Source organism: Agelaius phoeniceus, chromosome 2 (genome assembly GCF_051311805.1).
Source record: "Agelaius phoeniceus isolate bAgePho1 chromosome 2, bAgePho1.hap1, whole genome shotgun sequence".
NCBI classification, from domain to species: Eukaryota; Metazoa; Chordata; class Aves; order Passeriformes; family Icteridae; genus Agelaius; species Agelaius phoeniceus.
This window is the reverse complement of record NC_135266.1, coordinates 63,999,995-64,024,927: the sequence shown is the minus strand read 5'-3', so window position 1 is coordinate 64,024,927 and position 24,933 is coordinate 63,999,995. Positions and strand designations below refer to the sequence as shown.

At 41.2% G+C, this 24,933-nt stretch overlaps 1 protein-coding gene across 4 annotated transcripts; it reads left to right on the top strand.

The window, feature by feature from the left end:
• The first annotated feature begins 517 nt into the window (after window positions 1-517).
• Window positions 518-24,924, top strand: RCBTB1 (RCC1 and BTB domain containing protein 1). 4 transcript variants are annotated; one of them, XM_077173707.1, is made up of 13 exons: window positions 539-674; window positions 1,191-1,317; window positions 6,788-6,958; window positions 7,783-7,933; window positions 8,374-8,540; window positions 11,132-11,290; window positions 12,375-12,482; window positions 13,406-13,548; window positions 16,291-16,481; window positions 19,570-19,696; window positions 20,151-20,302; window positions 20,908-21,038; window positions 23,966-24,924. In XM_077173707.1, exons 3-13 carry the CDS (start codon window positions 6,815-6,817, stop codon window positions 24,104-24,106), a joined length of 1,614 nt encoding a protein of 537 aa, XP_077029822.1. In that variant the 5' UTR covers window positions 539-674; window positions 1,191-1,317; window positions 6,788-6,814; the 3' UTR covers window positions 24,107-24,924. The 4 variants fall into 4 exon arrangements, with proteins under 4 accessions (XP_054509148.1, XP_077029822.1, XP_077029823.1 ...); XM_054653173.2 differs by lacking the exon at window positions 1,191-1,317 and having other exon boundaries at window positions 518-674; XM_077173708.1 differs by lacking the exons at window positions 539-674; window positions 1,191-1,317 and adding an exon at window positions 859-1,026.
• The last annotated feature ends 9 nt before the right edge of the window (window positions 24,925-24,933 follow it).

Below are 24,933 nucleotides of genomic sequence, written 5' to 3'. Positions count from 1 at the left end.
CCCTGCGGCTCCCTGACAGGAGAGTGGAGCTAGGTGGGGGTCGGCCTCTTCTCCCAGGTAATTGAGCGGCAGGACAAAGCCTCAAGCTGTGCCAGGGAATTTCTTCTCAGAAAATGACTGGGCATTGGAATGGGCTGCCCTAGGAGGTGGCAGAGTCACCGTCCCTGGCGGTGCGTAAGGAAAGGCTGCGTGTGGCATTCAGTGCCATGGCCCGGTTGACACGGTGGCGTTCGGCGGGAGGTTGGACTCGGGATGATGCCGGGATGATTTCCAGCCGCCCCGTCCCCGCCACCCACGCTCCGCTCCGCCCCACGCCGGGCCAGGCTGGGCTAGGCTGGGCTGAGCGGACCAGGGGCCGCGTCACGCCAATGGGGAGCGAGGAGCCGCCCACGTGACGGAGCGCGCGCGAACGGTCAATAGGGAGGGGGGCTCCTCCCCCCCCCACCCCGCGCTCCCGCGTCCCTCCGGCGAGTCACGTGATGCGGCGCAACTCTGCCCCCCCCGCTCCCCTCCCGCCCTGGTCACGTGCGCTGGCGCCGGCGGCGCGCGCGGCCCCGACGGCCGTGAGGGGCAGCGCGAGCGGCGGCGGCGGGCGGGGCGCGCGGGGGCCGCGCCGGGCGGAGCGGGCGCGGGGAGCCCGCCGAGAGCCCGCCGGGAGCCGCCGCGGGCACCGGGTGAGGAGCAGCGCCCGCCCCGCGCCGTCCCGTTAGCGCGCCGCGGGTAGCGGGCGGGCAGCGGGGCTGCGAGGGTGGCTGTGCCCGTGCGGAACGGGAGAGCGAGGAGAGGAGGGAGGGACGGAGAGAGAGAGAGGGTCCTCGTCGCCGCAGCTGGGCTGGGCTGGGGTGGGGACCCTCACCCGCGTCTGTCTCGCCGCTAGCCAGTTTCCCCCTCAGCCTCTGCAAGGCTCCGACTGCACGTCCTTAACACTGTGCGGTCTTACTGATTTTTTTCTCTTTTATTTTCCTGGTTCGTGGTGTTGCGGTTTATCCTTCCCTTTTGTCGCCGGCTTCCTGGAGCCTGACTGAGGTACCCGGCTGGTCGGGGAAAAAACAAACAACCCAGGAGCAGGAAAAACTCAACGCTTTTTGTTCTTCCTCGCCCGGCTTTCTATGAATATTTACAGCGTTTGTTCGGGTTTTTAACGCACTTCTTCTAAACTGAAGGGGTATTTGCTTTGTTTTTATTTGAAGAGTTCCAATTTCGGAAACTCTTGTAAATGAACGCTAAAGGAATATTTGCCTGTTTTATAAGGAACTTGCAGGGTTCTGATTTAGAAAGTTGAAGTGACCCGTTTGTGTTGTCCTCTACTGACGGAAGGTAAAATGGGCTTAAATCGTTCCGACAAGGGGTGGGATTAAGAGAAAAGGGTACAAGGCATCATAAATGGAAATGTGCTTGGAGCACAGGGTATTTTAGGAAAAACTTTGGAAGCTGTTGTTAAGATGCATTCGTTCTTTAGTGCCTTAATATGAATGTTTCCCCTTGAATGCTTATCTCTCTATATGTCAGATTGGAAGACAGGCATTGCTTTAGAAGACGTCCTCAGTGAATGGATTTGATAAGTTGCACTACTGTTTTAGCGTAGGGAAAAAAAAAAAGAAAATAAGGCAAAGTGTGGTTGTAATTACAGTTTTGTAATTGGAGGTTTGTTATGGTGGGTGGATGGCAGTCACCCTCATAAGGGTGGTTTCCTGTGGCTAAACCAGTCACGTTCAGTAGCATTCACGTGTATGATGGTGCTCTTTGCTTGCTTATCTCTCTCAGCTGGTTACTCAAAGCAAACAGGAGATCTGGTTGTCAGCCCTTGGATCAGTAGTTCTTTCCTCCCCTGTGTGGCACATTAAGGATATCTGAAAATAAATTGTGTAGAGGTTTGGAACACATGAGTTTTGCCATAGAAATTTTTCTTCCTGTAAGGTCCAAGGAAAGTAAGTTAGGGCACACTTTTTCAGGGTGTGCAGGTCTCTTCATTGGCAGGGAGAATGCCTCAGTTGCATCCCTTGGTTCATGCATCTACTTAACATCAATAGTATTGTTAATATAATGATAGTGTATGGTTTCTCTATTCCTTCTCAGTGCCAAGATATGAAATCAAAAAAAGGAAATGTAGACTGGGGGGAAGATCGGCATGACGTGAAGGATTTGATTCTTCCTTGGTTAAGGTGTACTTCCAATTAAAAAGGGATTTAGTGTGCCAGTCACTCTGCGTTGTTCTAAAGCCAGATATCCCAGCTTTTGTGTTCTCACTGCTGTTCATAATTCCCAAAGGCAATTAGGAGAAATGAAGGCCTGGGCCTGCAGTTCTTCTGTACAGGAGTAGGTCTGCCTAGCTGGAATAAGCTGCAACATTGGAGCCTAAGGAGGGAGTGAAACAAACAAACGTGCAATTGTGTTCCAGCAGCCTTTGCAAATAAGGGGATAATCTTTGAGGAGTTAACTGTAGGTTTTTTTTGTCCCGAGGACAATTGGTACTGTTTTCCCGGTAGGATGTTGTGTTAGGCTATTGTTCTATCCAGCGTGGATTTATTTAGCTGAACTATAAACTCTGTAGAACAGTATCTAAAATCATTTTAACAAAGCATTTTGTAAACGCTGCCATTTTTTTTTTTAAGGCAGGATTCATGTTTGTCTTTCATGTGCCACTGTGAATCGGCTTGCAGGCTTTTTATTTAGTAAGCAAATTACCGAGGAGATGAATGTGTAGGCAGCAGATTAACACAGAATTTTTGAGGTGCCTATGATTCCAGAAGTGTGTGGCTTTTTTAAATTGTGAGCAGATGTAAATGTTTTTCCCTTAATGTTGGTGCTTACCCTGAGGTCAGTTTCTTTTTCGTCACAATATGTGGCCAGTTCAGTTTCCTTTCTTTTACAAGCCGCCCTTTTTTGCTTATTTTTAGCCTAAGTGAAATTCAAGGAGTGATCTCTGTTTCTGTTTGGATACTGAGGTTGTTGGATCATTTTGGAGATGTCAGAGCCGTGAGAAGAGGTGTTGTTGATATAAACTCCCTCTGCTGGTTCATTTTGCAGCAGAAGTAAAGCTTTGTGTTGTGTAATTGTCTACCTCTGCATCATGCAGCAGAAATTAACAGTTGAGAGGTGGCATGCAGTGTTTCTAAAAGCAATTTGGGCAACCAGTTTAAGCTCAGGGGTTTTATACTCATAAGGTTTTTAAGTGCAATTAACTTAAGATCTGGGTGTTGATATATGATGGATACTCCTCAGAGCTGCTGCTGCCTTGTTGCACACAGAGTCAGAGCAATAGCCTGAAGCTAATATATTGAGAGAGCTATTAGCATGCAGATTAAAATACCTTGGCTGCTCGGGGCTCCATCTGGTACATTTGCCCTTACAAACTTCTCAGCCGAGGTGCAGCCCTTGCACGGTGTGTGATGTAGCAGGGTCCTGTCAAGAAAAGTAAATAACCTTAGGTGTGGGACTGACACACTACAGGAAGGGTGAGGGAAGGAGGCTGGGTTTCTTTGTGCTCCTGCTTGTGGTGCCATGTCTGGAGTCTCCTGGATCATCTGCCTTTCATGGCAAGGATTTGCCCAGAAGAAACTTCCCTCACAACTGTCCCCACCAGGTTCGGGCAATGGTGTGCAGGGATGAAGCGTGAGTGTAGTTGGTGTGAGGGCTCAGTCATGGTATCACAGAGCATCTGCTCTTTTGGGAAGTGTGCAGTATGTCCTACAGGATGCTGGAACCAATTTGGTTTCAGTTTTGATAATAACGAGTAACTTTACTGATACCTCTGTTTACAGTCCTACATTTGAAAATAGATTTCTCAAATACTTTTTTCCTCACTTGTAGAATTTTTTTTTCCTTCCTGTAACTGCCAGAACTTTTATTGGACAACTGGGAAATTGGCTGAGGTTATTAAGGAATCTGTTTTCTAGAGAGAAAAAGGTGGTGCTTCTGCCTAGGTAGAGTATTTGTTTTCTGTGGAAAATGAAGAATAAATAGTTAAATCAGCTTTCTATGCGCAACTACAGTTAAGAAGCAGTAGTCAGTGTATAAGGCCCAGAACTTTCAGGTTTGTGTGTAATTTCTCTCTCTTGGACAAAAGGATAAAGGAAAACAGCTGCTGTTGCTGCCATAGAAATGTTGAAAGCCAGTGATGATAGGTACTCCAGCAAACAGCAGAATCTAAGGACAGTAGTTAATATTTCAAGAGTAGGGAAAAGTGTGTCTTTGAGGAGAAGCAGTACATATGACATAAAAGGCAATACGTTGTTTGTTTGGTTTAAGGATTTTTGTGAAACTTTGTTGGTTGCTAAATCCTGGATAGAGTTTAGGATTGAGATTTATTTAAGAAACAGACTTACCAGTGGCAGATGAGTTGTCCTTAAGAACCTTTTGAGGAAAACCCCTGAAATAACTGTAGAAATGTAGTAACAGCTGAAATGACTAAAAATATACAGCATGGTTTTGGGAAAAACAATGTTAACACCTGTTAACAATTGTAAGGATCTTCACCTGTGGATGGAGTTAATTGCTCATATCTCCAGTTTGGGAAGTCTCATGTGCTTGAAAGCTTTTATCTATTGATGTTAGTTTGACAAGATGTCAGGTTGAGCTGTGAGGTGTGGGGAGTGCAGCATAAGTTTTGGAAGTGCTTGGAAAGGTTTTGTCAAAGAGCAGTGATTAACTGAGTCATACAGAGCCGAAGAGAAAGAAGTCAAATGGATTAGAGACCTAGTGCACAGATCAGGAAGGGAGAGAAAAGGCAACACATATTACACTTATTAATTTTAGAATAGATTTGGTTCTCTGGGTGCTGTAAAACTTGTTATTCTGCCAGAGAATATCCAGCCAATTTACACCTTGTCTTCCTGTCTTCACAGGTTATGTTGAAAATTACTTCAGTGAAGAAAATAGTTTTCTTAAAATCCAGGTTGACTCGTTTGTGCCTTGGCAGTTGTATATTACATGAGGCAAGTTAAATAGGTGAAGTCAGAAGGGACACTTCCTTGGTCTGCTCAAAAGAACAAGTAATTGCTGCCTTGTTTTAATTGATTGATAGTGTCATACGTTAAAAGACTTGCCAAGGTGAGGTGACAAATCTTGGCAGCTAACTAGCCTGTGCTTGTAACTGGACTGGAAATTAAGAAGGCTTAAATGCATCCAAACCTGTTTAGCTGTGTAGAATGTCCTATGCCTTGCCATCAGGTAGACTTCCAAAAAAAAAAAAAAAACCTACTCTACAAATAAATCTATTATGCATTTGCTCTCTGGAGATTTCAGATGTTTTCAAGACCTGCTTCAAATCTGAAATAGAGAGTTAAGTCAGGCTCTTAGTAAGAGATGTCTGTAGAGCAGAGCTGGGTTTATTGGACCAAAGTTATGGAATCTGATAAGGAAGCAATCCTGCCTGGGTTTTGTGTCAGGTTTTTTTTTTTTTTTTTTTAATGGACATAATTCCACAGTGACCTCTGTGTTTCTCAAACTTCATTTTCTTAATTGTTATTATTGCTACTTTTTTTAAACTCCCTTCTTCCAAAAAACATCTGCACTGAGTAACAGTTGACTGCTGTCGTTAAATGGCTTTCTGAAGCCCGGTCTTGGTTGTCAGCACAGTTTGCGAACCAAGCATCAGAAGAAGAGCGGAGAGGCTGTCTTGTGTTCTCACTGTTATCCATACCTGGTACCCAGGCACCATCAAGAGGCAGCCTGACTTGAAAGCAGCACAGCAAAGAATAGGGGGATTGGGTTGCACTGAAGCAAAAAATGAAAAGTAAAGAACTAAGTGTTGATGAGAGGATGGCATCTGGGTAGAGACTGCAATTCTTATCCATAGAAAAATTCCCTGCCTCCTTGGTTTTTACTGTTTTATGGTGATTTGTCTTGTCACTGACATTCTGTGGAATTCTTCACCTAATGCTCTCCACATTTCACAGAACTTGCTGATAGCCCTGGGCATGGATCATGGATTGTAAGCAGCAGAGTCCCTTCAGGGTGTGGGCGATGTGATGTGCAGGGTTGAGTGCCTCGATGAGCTCTGGATGTTTGTGCTGTCAGCTTTGCTCCTGAGCTGCTGCAGTCATCCTGGGGAAACTGGGAAGAGGGAGCACTGGAGAAGAATGGGTTCTATATGTTTGTTTTCATTGGCAAACATCTCTATACCCTGTCATGTTTCCAGCTGTTAATGTGATCCACCTGGTTTCTAAGTAACAGATTATGGCAATTTTACTTAATTGCTGTTCTCTGATGTGTTTCACTGCCTAATTGCACAAGCTCATGCTTTCCTGCTCTCACAAATATTTTTTGACCATAACAGCTTTTGATTACACAAGAGATGGCAGATTTGGGTCATGTTCATAACAGCTCCATCCTTATTTTTATTTGTATGTTTCACATATATATCAACTGCTTGCTTACATGGCATTTGTAACTTGTAAGATTACAAAAAATTCACAAGTGAAAATTTTATAAATTGGAATTGCAACTGAAATTCCCTTTGAAAATTCCCTCAGAATTCCACTCTGCCACCAGTGGATATTTGCTAAATCACAAATTTTTACTAAGTTTGCTTGTTAAAGAGCAGACATTTAGCTGTATTGAATATAGTTTACTTAAATACCCTGTTAAGGACACAATTTGTTTTTTCAGTGAGGAGCTTTTTGTTCACCTAAATACAAGGAAATACAATTCCGTATTTCATACAGAATATTTACTTTCAGAGCTACCTGTCTTTTCTCCATGTAAAGGAATTTCCCTTACTGTCTGTTAATGAAAGCACAAAATACTCTTTTTAATAAGCTTTTTGTTTGTGTTTTTTTTATTGCAGCAATGTCCTCTTGCTTGTAGAGGCGTCATGACACACAGCAGCATCATGGTGGACGTAGGCAAGTGGCCAATATTTACCTTACTTTCCCCCCAAGAAATTGCTTCCATTCGGAAAGCGTGTGTGTTCGGGACGTCGGCCAACGAAGCCATTTACATCACGCACAACGACGAGGTGAGCTGCCACAAGTGCCTGTTTTCAGAATGGCTGTAGATTAGTAGCTTCTCAAAAGCATTTTGTGAAATCTAAAATGTGGTGGATATAACATTTGATTTTTTTTTTCTTAAGTTTTGTGTGGGGACAATATAAATGGACTGTTAGAAGACTTTCACGTGGCAAAGGCCAGGATGGATTACGTGCACTTTGGAAGACAGGCAGAATTTAAAAGAAGGTGTGGTAGCTTGAAGTTAAGTGCAGACAGGTATGAAGATAGAAAATGAGGTTATGGCTTGCTAAGTAAAAAATACCGTGAAAGATTCTGTAGATTTTAATGATTCAGAAACTCATTATGAGTTAGCATAGTGCTGCTCAAAGAAAATGAGACAGGTGTTCTGGGATGTATTAATGGGAAGTTTCTGGTAAGACTGGGTAGAGAAGGATTTTTTTTCCCCAAAGTCGTATCAATAGTGCCTGTAGGATGAGCCTCCCACAGTATAGCTCTTTACATGCTTATGCATTATTTGCTATTTACAAACTGCTTTTAAAAGAAGGCGGTGGCTTCCCCTTTTCAGAATTTCAGACTTCTTATGGTGCAGTTCCTGAAAATAAAAATAAAATAAAAGGCTTAAATTCCAGGACTGTACAAATCTGAATAATTCAGTTAACATCCAAAATGCCCTTGTGCAGCCTCTTGAGGTTGTTAATTTCCATGCAGGATGTCTCTGGCCCCTGGAGGTCCAAGATGAAACTCTGTCCCTAGTTAATGAAGACCTGAGCATTACACATCTGTGCATACCTGAGCATAAAACATTTGAAATGAGTATTCTTTTGTTTTTCAGGTATTTGTTTTCGGACTGAATTGCAGTAATTGTTTGGGAACTGGAGATAATCAGAGCACAATAGTACCAAAGAAGTTGGAAGCCTTATGTGGAAAGAAGATCTCCAGTCTCAGTTATGGAAGTGGACCCCATGTTGTTCTTTGTACTGAAGGTAGAAAATTAACATTTAGTTAGAAACATAAGTTAGAGATTTTAAGCTAAACTTGCATTTAACGGGAATGGATTATAGTATAATTGTATTAACTTGTTAACTGGCTAACGTACACTAAGAGGTTCTTGTTGGTCTTAAGTGGAAGTAAATGGATTTTGTAATTGCTAAAGTTTCCATTTCTACTATGTTGAGGTTGTAGCATTTTACACTGTCACTTATGATGTACTTTGTCTTACCTGTGCACTTCCATGTATTTCCACAATCTAGAGGATATGCTGTGATGTATGAATATAAAACAAAGTATATAATTTTATAGCATACAGATGATTCTTCTAATAGTTTGTTAATTTCAATTTCCTGTTGGTATTTGATAATTTCTTAAAATTCTGTCTTAACCTCCCTGGAATTTTTAGTGGTTTTCATCACAAATATTTTTGCAGATGGTGAAGTGTATGCTTGGGGACATAATGGTTACAGCCAACTTGGAAATGGCACAACCAATCAGGGCATTACTCCTGTTCAAGTTTGCACAAATCTCTTAATAAAGAAAGTGGTGGAAGTAGCTTGTGGCTCTCATCATTCCATGGCACTCTCATTGGATGGGGATGTAAGTTGAAACCTGTTCAAATCTCTTAATCTCCTTGTTGAAGTGAATAGTGGAGGTGACCTTGCAGTTTGAACTTCTGTTTCTACAGTGTAATTACAAATATAACCTTTTCTCTTGCTGTCTCAAAATAAGGTGTCCTTTTCTTCAGAGCAGACTTGAGAACAACAAAAAAAAAAACAACCCCAAAACCAAATTACTAACCCCCCCTGCCAGAAAAAAAAAGGAACCCCAGAACCTCGTTCCCAGAACAAGGGAAATACAACTTAGTAAAATTTTGTGTTTCTCACAGGGGTGAGACTAGAAAGATGTGCCACTTAGAGGGGAAGTAATGGTTTTTGAGGTGCAAAATGTTATTTATTTGCTTGCAGTTCTCTTAGTTAGGGGGTATGTTGAATTTGTATTTACTGGGTTAGAATTTAGTCTTTTTCTTGTAGAAATGTCTTGCATTTCCACATTGGTACTGCAGAAGAATGTGGCTCTGCACACCTCAGAATACCTTGTTGTGTAGCTAATGAAAGAGCACTGGGTTTATATCCAAGTCTGCTTCATGCTGTTTGTTTCAGGCTTCAGGCTATGTGTTGTGGGAAACACATCCAATTAGTTTCCAGTTATGCAGATTTGACCAATGTATGCACAGTGGAAAATCTGGTTTCAGCTGTGCAGTAATAAAAGAAAACCTCTAATTTTAAAACCTTTTGACAGTGAAAAGGGAAACTACAGCTCTTCTCATCTGGTAATCTGAGCATGTCTGTGTTGTGGCCCAGTATGGAATAATAGTGCAACAGCAATACCAAGTATATTAAGGGTAAAGAGAGATTGGGTTAAGGGGTCTGTGTTTTATCTGAAAGAAGAACCTACACTTAGGAAAGATTTTGTGCTGTCATGTTTGACTTGGTCAAAGTGTAAAGCTTGGTGAGCATGCAGGGAGGAGAGGACATTCACACATTACTTACACTAGAGGTGCCAGCTGCTGTGTGCTAGCTGCCTGTGCAGGCCAGACTGTTTCTTGTCATAAATGTGATATGCTTGACATCTCAGTTGAAGCAGGGAAATTTCTTCGTGTTGACCGTGGAGCTGGTGTTTGCAGCTGGCTTGCCCAGTGTGGCTTGTTAATGTACTTTAAATCCATCCCTGGTGTACCTTGCAGTAACTTGGTCTGTTTGTGCTCTGAGCTTTTACCAGAACTGAGTGCACTGAAAGCAGCAAAATGTGTTAAGCAGCTTTATAGAAAGATTTGGCTGTCAGCCCCCCTTGTGTCCTAATAAGCCTGAAAAACCTCAGGGAGACATTGAAGTTGGAAGTATTTGTGGAAATACCTGGCATAATTGGTTGGTATGGTTCAGTGCAGTTTTCATGCAGTGCAAATTTAAAAAAGAAGTATTTTAATGATAGAATTAAAGGAATGCAAACATTCATGCTTCTCTGGCATGTCCTTTGGCATTTTGATCTACCTTCTGAGATTCTCTACCTAAGTATTTCCTGTTATTAAAATTAAAGTATTTTATGAGGCATCTTCAAATATTCAGTAGGAATCAAAGATCGAGCATTTAGAAGTAACAAAAAGCAAAGGACTGATTCTTTCTTTTGTTCATGTTATTCATTGTAAATGAGTTGTGTTGGTGGTGGGGGGTATTTTGTTCTTGTCTTTGGTGGGTTGGGTTTTTTTTTGGTGCTGATGGAGGTGTTAGTTTTTATGACTCTTGGTCTGGTGTTGCAGTAAACAGCTTCTGGCACCAAAGGATGTGTAGGTTTCTCATGAGGGTACCTGTCAGTGTGCTTGTATTGCCAAGCATGTCTGTGGAAGGTGTTTCCAAGAGGCCAAACTTCTGAACTGGATGAGGCACCAGAGGATGAACCCTCAGAAACAATTTTACTCCAAGCTGTGGGCATGTATACATGTAATAAAAATTGGAGGCACCAAAGCCACAGAGTTGTAATTTTTTTTATACCAAACTACTTCCCTATCTTCCTGACTTTCAGATAACAGGAACTCATATTTTTGCTTGTATTAGTGCTAGTTTGCGCCAAGAAACTTTAAACTGACAGAAATTGTGGAATTTTTTTTTGTTAATGCTGCTGTGAAACACAAACTGACAAAACCCTGCTCTTTCACAGCTCTTGAAAGATGCAGAAGAGGTATGATGAGTGTCCAGCAATAAACCTGGCTTGGAGCTCTTTGAAGAAAACTACATAGCTCTAAACTGGGGAGTTAGTGTGTCTGGGAAATAAATGATATTCTGGCTTGCATACCTTTTTCAAGATAATGAAATTGTAAAGACAATCACTATGCTCTTTGGCTTACAGTCTGACTTGTATTTAATATGGAAATATATTCCTTTTGTTTTCTGTTTTAGTCAGATGCTATCATTCTTTTGCAATAAGTTGGAAAAAGTGCTATATTCCTATTTGCTAAATGAGTCCTAATGCTGCTTATAATTTTCTTCTATTGAAAATGAACTTTAGGCATTTTAGCTTGTTAAGTAGGATAGTTTACCCAATCTAGTGCTGCCTGTGGGAAGATTATCTATTGCTATCATTACTATTATTAAGCTTTAAACTGTGTGGCTTTGTTTGTTTGTTTTTATGGACAGCTGTACGCTTGGGGCTACAATAACTGTGGTCAAGTTGGATCTGGATCTACAGCCAACCAGCCAACTCCTCGCAGAGTTTCCAACTGCTTGCAGGGTAAAATTGTGGTTGGCATCGCTTGTGGCCAGACCTCCTCCATGGCTGTAGTAAACAATGGTGAGGTAAGTGCTGCTGCTGCATTCCCTCGTTCTCTGTCACCTGAGCCCACCAAGCAGGTGTCTGAATATGGAGAAATGCTGGCAGGGAGGGCTCAGGTTAGGGCTGTTATTGACAGAGCTATCCTGGCAACTTCTGTGAGCCAGCTGCAGGAAAACACTGCGAGTGACTGGAGATGCAGTCTTTCAGTATTCCTTCTTATGGCAAAGACTGTATTGGAACACAGTTCTTACTGAGTCTGCAACTGCAAGAATTTGAACAGTTGTATTAACCATGTTTGTCTTCATGTTGCAAGAGATTACTTAACATAAGTTACGTTAAATTGTTTTAATTAATTAAATTAGTCTCAGTTTATTTCTTTAAAGCATGCACAATCAAACAGTTAATTTTTCTGCAAGGATACATTGGCTGATCCTGTTTTTTAAACACATTGCTTAATTACCAGCAACAAACCCAAGGCGTTCTTTTGAACATTGCCCTCCCATTGTGCAACTGTTCCATTTGACATAAGTTTATGGTGCTGTCTTGCTTTTAGGTATGAACTGTGACCTCTGTTTTACTTCATTTCACCAACCAGAGGGTAGTATCTCCTTGTGAATGGAAGGACTGCAAAGTCCCTGAGGCTGAGATGGGTTTTCATTGTCCTTATGTATGTCATGGTGTGTCCACTGTAACAAAACTAAAGGAAGAATTAGAGATAAACTGGGGACCTCCATATGAAGTGATCAGTTCATCAGAATAACTTAAAAAAAAAGGAAAAGTAATAAGGGAAAGGGTGGTGTAAAAGTCAGTGTTGATGCTATGGGAGAGATTTTGGTGTAGTGTAAGTTTATTGCCAAATTCCTCATACTTCAAAGACATGTTTTTTAGCTTCTTTAAAAGGTAAATGCAGGGTGGAGAAGTTGAGTGCAGTAAGTCATTGCAGTTTACTTAATATCTTTCAGTCTTCTCTGTATTGCTCTTCAAATAGCACACAATTTTTTAATAAGTACTTTTCTTGGCTTGTGCTTGGATACTAAGTCTTAAGTGCTGCGTACTCCTGGTGAAGAGTGGCTTCATGGCTTCATTTTGTTTTCCTTGTGCACTCAGGTTTATGGCTGGGGTTACAATGGCAATGGGCAGCTCGGGCTGGGGAACAACGGGAACCAGCTGACCCCGTGCAGAGTGGCAGCGCTGCACAGCGTCTGTGTGCTCCAGGTATGCCCAGCGTGGAAGTGAAAGTGCATTCCTGCTGCTAGCTTCTGCTGGAAACCTCTCTTTGGAGTATTACACCTGCTTCTAGATTTCACTAGTTCCAACGCTGAATTTTTTTTAGCTACACTGAATTATATTTTGCTTATACAACATGCAAGTAAGCTGTGAAATACTTGATTTGGTAAATGCTTGGAAAGGTTTAAAGTTAGCTACTGTAACTACTAGTGGATTATGCAGTTGATACAAATTGCATACTTGTTACAAAACTAAATGAAATGTGCTAGTTAAAGACAAGGGGAATCTGATGTTCAAATTTGTTCTAAGTATTCTAATTAGTCCTGTAGAAGCAAGGGGAGAGGAAAGATGAGACATGGTGGTGGGTTTTATTGTTTGGTGATTGGATTTAGTTTGGTTTGTTTGGATTTGGGTTGGTTTTTGGTTTTTTTCTAGCTAGAAATTAAACTAAAATTTGGGATTTCCTGGGTTTTTGGGAAGGTTCTATAGAGTTGAAAGTGGTAAGTTGGGTTGAAGGGTTGTTGGCTGTTGAACTGCAGCTCTCCTCATTACAGGTACTCATACTGTATTCAGAATAATCCAGCTCTGAAATACTTTCAGAGCATTGCAAGATGTGATGAAGAAGTTCTGTGTTCCTCATGTGCAAAGAAAGCAGGTAGCATCTAGGGAGACTTGTCTAGTGTGCAGTAAGTTCCTTGGGAGCAGCCAATGCAGTTAATGAAGCTGGGACTTCGGCAGTACCTGCAGCCAACATAGCTCGTGTTAGCTGCCAGTACTGAGAAGTATCGCATTGTGGTGCTGGGTGCAGAGTGCCTGAGATACTTACCATGAGCTAGCCAAGGTAATGTGTGCGATATTTTGTTTCTCATTGTGTTTGGTCCGGGAGTAACGCTGTATACATTTACTTACAGATTGCCTGCGGCTATGCGCACACTCTAGCACTAACAGATGAGGGCTTGCTCTATGCCTGGGGAGCTAACACTTACGGGCAGCTGGGGACTGGCAATAAAAGTAATCAGCTCAGCCCTGTGCAGATCATGATGGAAAAAGAAAGGTAATCTTGCTCAAGCTCTTTCTGGGTTGATAAAGTCTGAGCATGTGTTATGCGGTCTCTAGCAGTGGAAGCATGCATGTGTAGGGCTTGGTGGATTGTTTTTCTGTTGCTGATGTTAAAAATATGGGAAAGGATGGTAACTTATTGTTTACAATGAGCACTGAGTGCTTTTTGCTGTCTGTAATGGTTATTGAACAAAATGTACTTTGCATTAGCTGATACTGAAAGATAATGAAGGAATAAGTGTTATGCTATTCTGTATATTGTTCCATTGCTTAAAACTGGAGCTATGAAATCAATAAACCAAGCCATGAATTGAGGCCTACATTAAAAAAAGAAAAAGAAAGTGGGGAGAAAGGAAACACCACCTTTGCAAGAAGTGACATGTGAAGAAAAACAGTTTTTGAAAGGTTTGAAATAGTCCACCATGAAAATAGAACTCAATTTGCAAGGTTGATTAAGCTAAGGACAGTTAGCACCCGTATTTATTACTTGTACCAGTTAGTAGTTTGTAGTTTTTTTAGTTTCCTGGACTCATAAAAGAATGAAATTAACCCTTGTCAGTCCTCTTTCATCATCCTCATATCTGGGGCTAGCTCTTTTGCTGCTCATCTCAGTCCCATTCTCTGGGCCCTTGTGTGTTTTCTGGGCACATTAATGTACCTTGTCTTGGTCTATAGATCTCTTAATTTTCAGTCTCCTCTTATCTAGGAAACACTTCTGCTTTGTTTTTCTCCCCTATTTGGGAAGTCTTTCTTATTTTTTGTTGTTTCTCACACTTTAAAGCTTCACAGTATTGAGAATGTTTAAGAGCTTAAAAATGGGGGTCAGAGAAAGAAGAAAGGAACTATCACAATAAAAACCACTGCTGTGGGGCTGGTTTGTCTGCAAAGGAACTGACACTAGTGAAGGAAAATGAAATATTCTTTAAAAAGCAGTGAAAGAGAAATGTGTACATTTGCAGATAGATCAACTTTGTTTTGTTAGTGATTTATTTCATGAGTAAACCGTTGTCAAGGGGAACTGTTGCATTCAGAACTGTATGTGAACCCAAGCATGGGGTTATAATAAAGCTGGCATTTGTTCAATGGATGAAGGAGGGGGAAGTACTATAGAACTTCTGCTTGGGATCTAAGGGAGAGATAAGTCACTTGAACTTACTCATCTTGCTTGACTTGGCTCCCTTGGAAACAGTGCTAAAAGTGGGTGAGCTGTCATTTCCCATGAAGCACATTACTGCTGCTCCTGATCTTTTTGTTTATGTAATTCTTTTGTCATTTATATTTAATGCTGGCAGCAGTTACTTAAGAGGTTTCATTTGGTGCTGTCTTGAAAAATATTGCACATACAGATGTAAGGAATGTTCAGACTTCATTTAGTGTTAGCTCAGAGGAATAGCTGTGAAGGTCATCTTCCTGAATTTTGGTGTTAAATGCATGGTTAACATGTTACCCTGTACATGTACTGTAAGTATGTGTACCATAGGTGTGCTTTAGTACTGCTGTACTGCTGAAGTGTTGTATAGTCTGTAAAAAGAAGAATCTGTTCTGCTAAGAAAAGAAGGTTTGGAGAGGGAAGTAGTTCAGCTTGATAGCTATGATAAAAAGTGAGTTGTCCCTAAAATAAATACTCTATGGTGTGTCTTGCAGAGATGTTGCATAGAGGTTCATAAGTTGACAGTTGTTTTACACTACTGTAAAATCAGTTTTCTTTCTGCCAGAAATTATTGATACATATACTGAAAGTGATGTAGATTCTTTGAGTTTTGTCTTGAAATAATTTTGGCACTTTAAATATGAACGTTGTGCTGAAACTTTTTTTTGCCTAAAAATCTAACTCTTCATGGGCATTGTTCTGTAAAGGAATACACATTTTTGTGTGTGCATTCTTAGATTGCTTGGAAGGATATTTGTTTGTTCTGGTTGATGGGTTTCTGGCACAAAAGCATGAAATCCTCTGATGTGTTTTTTACCACAGAGAAAAAACAGGAAAGCATAGCTTTTATTTTGAACTTGGGAACCCTCCCTGTTTTACTTCTCACATGCACAGAAACTCTGGCAATGTCTTTGTGGTGTTTTAATTGGAATTGTGTTCCTTCTCAGTTCTTGCAGTGTTTCAGATAAGAATCTAGGGATTGCCTGAGCAACGGGAGAACAGGATAGATAAGTGAGCATCAGCAACTTTAGTATTTTAAAAAACTGTGAGGTGGGTGAAAAGACTATGTAGACTTTATTTAAAAACAACCATAGCTCTTAAAGAATTCATTCCTCTCAAATGAAGCACTGTGTTTCATGTTGAATTTCAGTGTTGAGGGAAAGTAAGCTTAACAGCAAAATAAGTCTGAAGTACAGGCAGTAGGTCAGAGCTCTGTCAACCTACAAAAATCAAGTTAAAAGGAGGTAGAAGAAATTTCTTCTTGAGAATAAGTTTCTGATGTGTGTTGGTTTTAAGGGAGAAAAACAAAACTTGTTTTTTCTTTATCCTCTTTTCCATAGTTATGAAAAAATAGGAGGGAAGTCAGTTGATAAGAAGGACATAGCTAAAGCAACATCTGATTACAATAAAATCTACAATCTCAAAATTTAATTCTGGGATTTTTTAATACCCGTTCAAGCAGTATCACCTTTCTGCAGGACAAAAACCCAAGTACAGGATTGTTGCTGCCTAGTTTGATTGGCTGCTATTTTGGTGAGGCCTTTGGGAAGTGCTGCGAGTGCCTCACGGTGTTCCTTGTGCCCGCAGGGTGGTGGAGATCGCCGCCTGCCACTCAGCGCACACGTCGGCGGCCAAGACGCAGAGCGGCCAGGTGTACATGTGGGGGCAGTGCCGGGGCCAGTCCGTCACCTTCCCGCACCTCACCCACTTCGCCTGCACCGACGATGTGTTCGCCTGCTTCGCCACCCCCGCCGTCATGTGGCGCCTGCTCTCCGTAGGTGAGCTCCAGCTCCCGCTGTCCCTGTGTCCCTTGGTGATTGGTACAGCACGCTGCTTCCCTGGCAGGCTTCTGTTTCAAGGAGGGAAGCTTGGCAACTCTGTGGCTAGTTGTTTATTCCTTCTGCTTCCTTCTGCTATTTCAGCAGCTGGGGATCCAGGGTAAGGGTAACAAGGTTGTTTGCCAGTGTACATCCAAAGCCAACCCTGTTTTACCGTTGCATGATGGAATATGGTGTGTGAAAAACGCCAATCACTCGTGTTTTAAATTTTTAAAGTTTAGTAGTAATAAAACGGTTATAAAAATAGTGATACAATTAGAGTAATAATAATTTGGACAAATTGAATTGGACAATATGAGACAATAGAGACAAAGAGTTACAGATGTCTGGGTACCTTTTCTGGGCAGCATAACCCTGAAAAAGGACACCTGTTAACAAAGGATTTTTTCCTCTTAAAACTATTCCTGCTTGGAAGATTACTCCTGAGGTTTGTTTTCTTTTGGTATCTAACAACTTTGGATTTTAAGTGTCACCTGTAGCTTTTCCCTCATTAGTATTTGCCTTTCTAGGAGCAAATCTCTCCCCTGTGTTTTCTTGTTTTGAAAGTAACAGAATTCCAAGTTTTCATTTCATGAGATGATTTGTCTCAAGTATATTTAGTTTGACTATCCTTAAAGATGGGCAGACTAGTAAATAATAGTCCCTGTGAAACAAGACTATTTAATTGCTTTTTCTGTTGGAACTCTCTTCTTATATTGCCTTGGATTACTCTGTGGGGTGCTGTCTTTGTGTCCAACAAATAAGCTCAAACCTTTTTTCTTTATTTTCTTTGATCCACATGCTGCTAATTCTTATTTGACCCCAAATAGGATATAAAGGGCTTAGCTTGCACTTCCTGGAAAACATGAAGGTGTTTTCATGTTCAAAAAAATAAGGATGTTTCATCTTACATCTGCTGCCTCCTCAGTTCTCAAGATCTCTTAGGACACCTAATCTATTGACAACAGACCCTAATTTTGTTAGTCCCTGTATGGAATTGTTTTTGGGGAGCCATGGATCACATCCCAAGTAATCTCTCTCCAGTTAAGTCTCTCCTACTTTACTGTTGCATTTGGCTTGTCCTAACCCAGCTGCTCTGTGGTAACTTCTCATTTAGCACGTTACCACATTTGTAGAGGTCCAGGTAACAGCATCTCACCTGTAGGGGAGAATGAGTAGAGATGCTAAAGAGAGAGAAGATTAACTTTGAGCTGTCTGCTCCTGAGTAAATCTAAGTCTGCTTTTATCCCATTTGTCACTTTCTCTGTTCTCTAATCCTCTGCAATATGTGCTGGTCTTGCTCTCTCTTGCCTCCACACTTGTGGAGGTCTCCTGGTTGTCCAGTCTGTTGACTTTTGCTAATAGTGAGAGCTGTTTAAATGACATCTCTCCCTGGTTTCAAGTCCCTTGTTTTTATGAGGTATTCCCAGACTGAGTATAACCAGGTGTTTGACCTCTGTTACCTGCACTTTAATTCCTCTTAGCCTTTGGGGATTCTTCCCCACTTAGTCTGGCAGTCTTACTGAATATTTAAATCAAAATAATTAGTTCTGTGAGCATTTTTAAATCTCCATTTTCCATATGTGTTTTCCTTTCCCACCTGTTTTAATCACATAGGAGTAAACACTTCTTTTTTCTTATGGTTTTTTTTTGTTTGTTTGTTTGGGTTTTCTGGTGTTGTTTTGTTTTCTTAGGGAGAGCTAACTCTGTGTAAAGGTTATTGTTCTACTTACAGTTACAGTGTCCCTGCCAAAAAAATGAATCAGCCACTCAGGATTGGCTGTGGTGAAATACAAATTTGCAGGACTGAAAGTATTTGGAGTGAAAGCTAAGCTCATGACCTAGCAAAAAAAAGATCACATGAGCAAATAGAGAGGGATTGGAGCATGGCTTAGTTGGGCCAGAGGAGATTCAGTTTCTGTGGGTGATTCATGTAAGTCAGAGGAGTGCAAGGTCTTGTGTGGCACAGGCATGGCTTGCCAGTTCTGAGTAGTTTGTTACAGCAGTATTTCTTCTTAAATGCAAAATAATTTAGTGTCCCTAATGGTGAAGAGTGGTGTGCAGATTATATATGCATCAGCTCTATACAGTCCTGTGGATTGCATTCTGTTTAGTAGAAATCCATTTGTTTTTCTTTTCCATGCTTCACTTCTTAGAAGCCACTTTGAAACACACATTTAAGATGCATCAGAATAGTGGGTTACATTAGGTTTTCTGAAATTTCAGAGGCCTTGTTTTACCAGAAGCCTCAGACAGCTTGTGCTGCAACTCCTGTATAATTTCTAGAGACACACAGAGAGTGTGTCTCCATGAGACCAGTGCCACAGGCCTCAATAGAGAAAACTGTGGTATTTCTGCTTTAATCCACTTCCAGAGTTGCTGAGGTTTTGTGTCCTTGGTTGTACCTTCAGCAGCACTGCTGCTGGATTTTGTGTTGTTATAACTGACTCATAAACTGAATAATTGGTGTCAGTGATAGTTCATGTTAATGAGGCCTGGCAAAGACCTCATCAGCCTGCAGGCTGTATCCAATCTGCCAGCACAGAAAGGTGACCATGTGGTGACCTGTTTTCTTTTTAGGCCCAGCCCACACCGTGTCAGTGTGGCTGGAGTGCTGCAGGCCCCTTCCCCAGGGATTTCAGGGGTGTTGCAGACTCCCATTAGCAGCACTCTGCAGGTCAGGGGGCAGAGCTAAGCTGAGCCAGCACTGAGCTGCCTGGAGGCTGGGAATCTTGTGGGTAGTGCCCACATGGAGACAGAGTTCTCCAGGTACTTCCCTTAGTGCTGTGCTGCCTCTGTGCAATGGAATGGAATGGGAACTGCTGACCATTGCTGCTTGTAGCTGTTGTGGAGCAGCCCTTCCCAACAGGAAATGCTGTTGGATTAATCAATCGTTCCCATTTTTCTGCTTAAGCCAGTGGATCTCTGACACAGATATGTTTTCCTTAACAACTCTTGGTTAAGCTCCTAGCTTTAGTTAGTGATGAGTATGTTCCATTTAAGATGCTCTTAACATCTCATTTTGTTTGTTTTGAAATTGTTTCTGTAGAGCATGAAGACTTTTTAACAGTAGCAGAGTCTCTGAAGAAAGAGTTTGACAGCCCAGAAACCTCAGACCTGAAGTTCCGTGTGGATGGAAAGTACATCCATGTCCACAAAGCTGTTCTGAAAATCAGGTAGTGGTTGTGTTTCACAGCTCTTATTTGTACAGAACAAGCTTAGGATATCATCAAAGGGGCAAAAAACAGTAAGAGGGAAGGAGGGACCCCAAAACCTGTAGTAGATAGTATCCATGTATCCACAATAGCTTTAAATGAAGTGATGGTAAAAGGGGGTCCACATTAATTTTTCACTGAGCCTGCTTTTCCTGGGATAATAAATTCTGTTAAGTTGGTCTGATTGCAGTGTATACACAGATGTTTCTGTAGCATGGGCAAAAGAAGAGTTTTATTTAAATGCATAATGAAGGCTACAGTGTTAGGAACCAAAATGTGGACTGCTGGCCCTGATGGGGCATGGTAAAATATTTGTGAGTATTGTAGAGTGCCCCAAATATGTTTTTCAGGGGGGACTGTAATGTAACATTTGTGTGTGTGTAATAGTATTCCAGATGATGTCTCTGTCTCCTAGGTGTGAACACTTCAGAACCATGTTCCAGTCATACTGGAACGAGGATATGAAGGAGGTGATAGAAATAGACCAGTTTTCCTACCCTGTGTATCGTGCCTTCCTCGAGTACTTGTACACGGACAGCGTTGACCTCCCGCCGGAAGATGCAATAGGTACTGCTGATGGTCAGAAAGCAAAGCCAGAAAAACTGGGCCAGGGCTTGCAGTATAAGTGACTAAATACAGGCTTCTAGTCTAGCCTAGAATGTGTTTCACTGGTGATTAATTCAGCTGTCTTTAAAATGCTGTTGTAGCAAACTTAACTGCAGCAAAAATAATGTGTATTTAGAAGTAAACTATGAGCAGTTTGGTCAAGGTTGGGAGAGGAACTATTTCTCTGGGTGAAAATACTTGCATGTTTTACTAATTTGAGTCAGTTACTTTTTGGCATATGATCAAAGAATCTCAGTAGATCTAATGGGGAGGAAACTTGGACAGCAGAGCAATTACAACAAGCTGTAATTCAAGCCCATTTGTTGATAAAAGTTTTTTACTCATGCTATGGTGCCTGCCACTAGGTATGCAAGTTAGTAGGACAGCCTTCATATTTACAGAGATTACAGGAGTGCAGAATGAGGTAATAAAAAGTTCTTCTTTGCCTTTAATCTGCATTTTCTGAATAGTACCCTACTTGGAAAAAGCACATTATAGAGATACAGAGCTTTGCAGGAGCAGAGATAATTTTACGACTGACTGATACCATGATGTTTTAATTGCAGGGCTCTTGGATTTGGCTACTTCATACTGTGAAAACAGACTGAAAAAACTGTGTCAGCACATTATCAAGAGAGGAATTACTGTGGAAAATGCATTTTCATTGCTCTCTGCTGCTGTCAGATATGATGCAGAGGTAAACTTCTAAAGTTCAATCTCTTAAATGGGTGGCTGCTTCCTGACTTAAACTATGGAGAAAAGCAGCTGGTTACATTTTCATATAAGCTCTCTCTTATTTTCGTTTAATTTTATTTGCCATTTTCAGAATTTGAGAATGTTGGACTTACCTCTCATGGCAAATACAGTTTTTGTATCTCATTTTTTATTTTCATTTTTCCCTATAAACCAGTACTGGGAAGGTGAACTAGTATGCAGATATTTCTGAGGATGGAAACACTAACTCTGAAACAAGGGGAAGGTTTAAACAAAAAGTAACATAATGAAAAGCAGGCTTTTAAGCCTTAAATTGCTTATTTGTAAGGCTGTGTGTTGTGTGTGATGACATGGTGGTAGGTTGGGGATTGAGTGCATTTGGGATTTTTTTTTTGGTTGGTGGGGTGGGTTTTTTTTAGCTTTTTTGTTTTGTTAGGTACAAATACACTTCCAGTTTTCAGAGTATGCTAATGAAGTGTCAGGATAGGAACTGCTTCAGGGGCCTTCTAAACGTTGAAGACAGAGCAACAGTGTGTGAAGAGGGGAGTGAAACCTCCTCACTGTGGAATGTCTGACTTCACTCCTAGATCCCTAACATGCTGCTTTAGGAACTAATCAGGAAGTATTCCTGGGCTTGCTTTGGCTGCTTGTGTTCAGTAGTATCTGTGCATTGCGTTGGCAACTTTACAATTGGTTGGTTTTGAACTTGCTGCTTATGCTTACAAAGCAGTTTTTTGGTACTCAGTAAATCAACTTATTGCTTTTTCTTGTACTTAATTTCCAGCAGCTGGCATGCAGCTTGCCCTTACTTATTTCAGAGCCTTGAGGTGTGATGCTTGCTTGACAGACCTTAACCAAAAGCTGTGTTAGTGTCTGTCCTGGCTTCTGATCTACTGTGAATAGTGATGTCTTTGATAGAAGTTCATAAAAAATAGGAAGATTCCCATATTTTAGCCTCCAGAGATGGTTTGCAGGATGTGTCTTAGGTGTGTGATTGATTCTGCTTGTAAGGGCTGTAAGGAATCCAGTTACTCTGCCACACCTGTAGCTCCCTAGCCAAGTAAAGTTAGAACCGTAGGCTTCAATGCTGCTTCCAGGAGAGAATGGGTGATGCTGAGGGGTTGGGCGTCAGCAAAAGTTGGGTTTACATGCTGCAATGCTGGCAGGGGGCTTGGAATTGCTTGGCTGATGTAGTTCTTTCAGGGGGGTGTGTGCCAGAAGACGACACTTAAAAGAAGCTGCTTCACTAATTTAAAATACCTCCATGACATTAAACTTGTGCAGTTTCTTTTGGTGACTGACTGAAGGGGTTAAAATTAGGTCAGGGCGAGCTTCTTGTTGTAGATTTTAAAATAATCCTTAGCTGTACCTTGTGCCTTTATTCACCTAAGTCTATATTAAGTAGTTTGCTGGGAGCTCATCCATCTGCAAATGAAACTCAGCCTTTCTTTTTATACAGAACTTTAGATTTTTCCAGAGTTACTAATACTACAATAATTCTGTTTATTGTATGCTTCTGTTGCATTGACTTGGAATATAAAGTTTTTAATAAAGCAGTGCAAAATATTGCAATGTGTATGATGTAATTTTCTTTAAAATGCTAGTTAATTTTGTTATTAAAAAATACCACAACTGTCAGTGTTCAGTTCTAATAAGCTTGTCTTTTTTTGTTGCACAGATGCCACACAAGTCAAGATCTGCAGCTTCAGAATGCTTGGTTTTAGGCCAGGATATATTTTTATATTACTGTTATGTCAAGAACTGGCACTGGCACACACAGTTGCTCTAGTTTCAGTATTGACCTTAAGGGAAAGCATCAATATTATTCAGTCTTTCCTACATCATGGGGCTTAGAGAGTTTGTTTTGCCTTCCTGCAGTGCCCATCCTGCTGAGCAGCCAAGGAAGAGTGTGTTCTCTCATATAGAGAGTCCTACAAACATCTGATAAAGAAACCAGAACAGTGTGGGCAGTTGCCCTTTTTTGTCAGGGCTGCAGCATCCTCCTTAGAGCAGCTTAAATCTGCACCACAGAGTAGATTTCCTCCTCAAAGGAGGAGTTAGAAATAACCTGAGTGGGAAATGTTCTGTGGGGAACCTTGCACTGACAAGGACTGTGCCTTTTTTTGGTGCTCTTTAAGGCATTCTCTCTGTCTGACATCACCAGAGTGCAATGATGGTTGTGAGGCTTTGCTAATTATTCCATGGGAGTCATTTCCAAGTAAACTCAAATATCCAGAGCCCACTTTCTGCAAGGATTGCTGTGCTGCACTGTGCTCCAGTACTGCATTTGAATTGCATTCAGGAGCCCTGTGAAGTACTTTGTAGCAGAGATTGTTTCTAATGGACAGAAGGACCTTCTGCCTAATCTTTGCTGTACAAACTGTCCAGTCAGGATACACTGAGCCTGGAACTTGAAGGATCTAGCTAAGCCTTTCAAGAAGCAGGAAGGAAGTCAAGCAACCTTACAAATAATAGATTTGTTCATATTATGAAAGAAAAGAGCTGAATTTTCTTTATTCACAGTCTTGGTTATACATCATTACCCCAAGATCTCCTATTTACATTGGAGTTTCAAAGTTGTCAGAGAGTGCAGATGAAACAAAGTGTGAGAATTTAAAATATATATTGCTCAGAAAAGCTGTTTTTTGTGACTGCTGCTATATAGTGAGAAACAAATTTTGGTTACTTCCTCTGTAGCTGCCTTTTCATAGTGACATATGTGGGTAGAATCATTATTTTCTGTTGCATTTACATAGTGACTGTTGGGGGGGAAACACAGAGCCACTGGGTGTGTTTGTCCAATTTGCTGCAAAAATAAAACATAAATAGGCATTTGTGCCTCAATGATATTTTCTGTGATTGAAAGCAAAGATAACATTTTTTCTTTTTGTTTTTTTCCCACCTCTTTAGGACTTAGAGGAATTCTGCTTTAAGTTTTGTGTCAATCATTTGACAGAAGTGACACAAACTACAGCATTTTGGCAAATGGATGGTCCCCTGCTAAAGGAATTTATTGCTAAAGCCAGTAAATGTGGAGCCTTTAAGAACTGAAAGAATGAGGCCGTAAGTTGAGGTGTTTGTGGGGTTCTTTTTCCAGCTACAATGTAACTGTGTGGGTCCAGGCAAGTGTTTTGTGGTCTCTTCCACCACAGAACCTGAAAGGCCACAGTGAAAACAAATGTTTTCAGTGCTCAAGAGCGAACTGTTGTAAAAATGTGTCAAGCAAAACACTCACTTGCATTTAACAAGCCTGGATGGTGGATCCAGCTCAAGGTTCAGGCAGAGAGGGAATGCTGCAGTGTGCAAAGGATTCCGGCCGGTGTTCCGGACTTGCCTTTCCAGCCTAGGAAATCTCCGTTCTAGCACCGCCTGCTCCTATCTCCAATTTACTGTCTGGGGTTGGAAAATAGTCTGGCCCGAGCCACTGAATGATGTCACTTAAATCATTAACTCCCTGGGATTATAGAGGAGCAAATGGCATGGTTGTCTCTTGCTGCATTTGCATGATTGTGAATGAATTGGCCATTTGCTGTGTGTAATTAACCAAGTGTATGCAGTGCTTCAAGTGTGCAAAAATGATGTCTCTTCAAAGCCTCTGCAAGTGACTTCGAAGAAAGGAGTTACTAGGAAAACTAATTTGAAGTAAATCTCTATATTTGGGTATATTTTAATATAAGTTGTAATGTGTACTTTGTGGAATCTGTTCAAGCAATATTTATAATGCTTAATGGAAATAATTCCACTCTCCAGTGACTTCAGATTATATTGGTTCCCTCAGAGGGGGAAGGGAAAGCTGGGTGGGATTTTGCTTTTAATTATTGTCTAAATTTAAACTACATGTAATAAAATTACTTTTTTGTACCTCTTCACTAGCAAAC

Coding starts and splice junctions, on each gene's coding strand:
- RCBTB1 (XM_054653173.2), top strand. CDS start 6,815: ATGACACACAGCAGCATCATGGTGGACGTAGGCAAGTGGCCAATATTT. Junction 6,959..7,782: donor ACATCACGCACAACGACGAG/GTGAGCTGCCAC, acceptor TTTGTTTTTCAG/GTATTTGTTTTCGGACTGAA. Junction 13,549..16,290: donor ATCATGATGGAAAAAGAAAG/GTAATCTTGCTC, acceptor TTGTGCCCGCAG/GGTGGTGGAGATCGCCGCCT.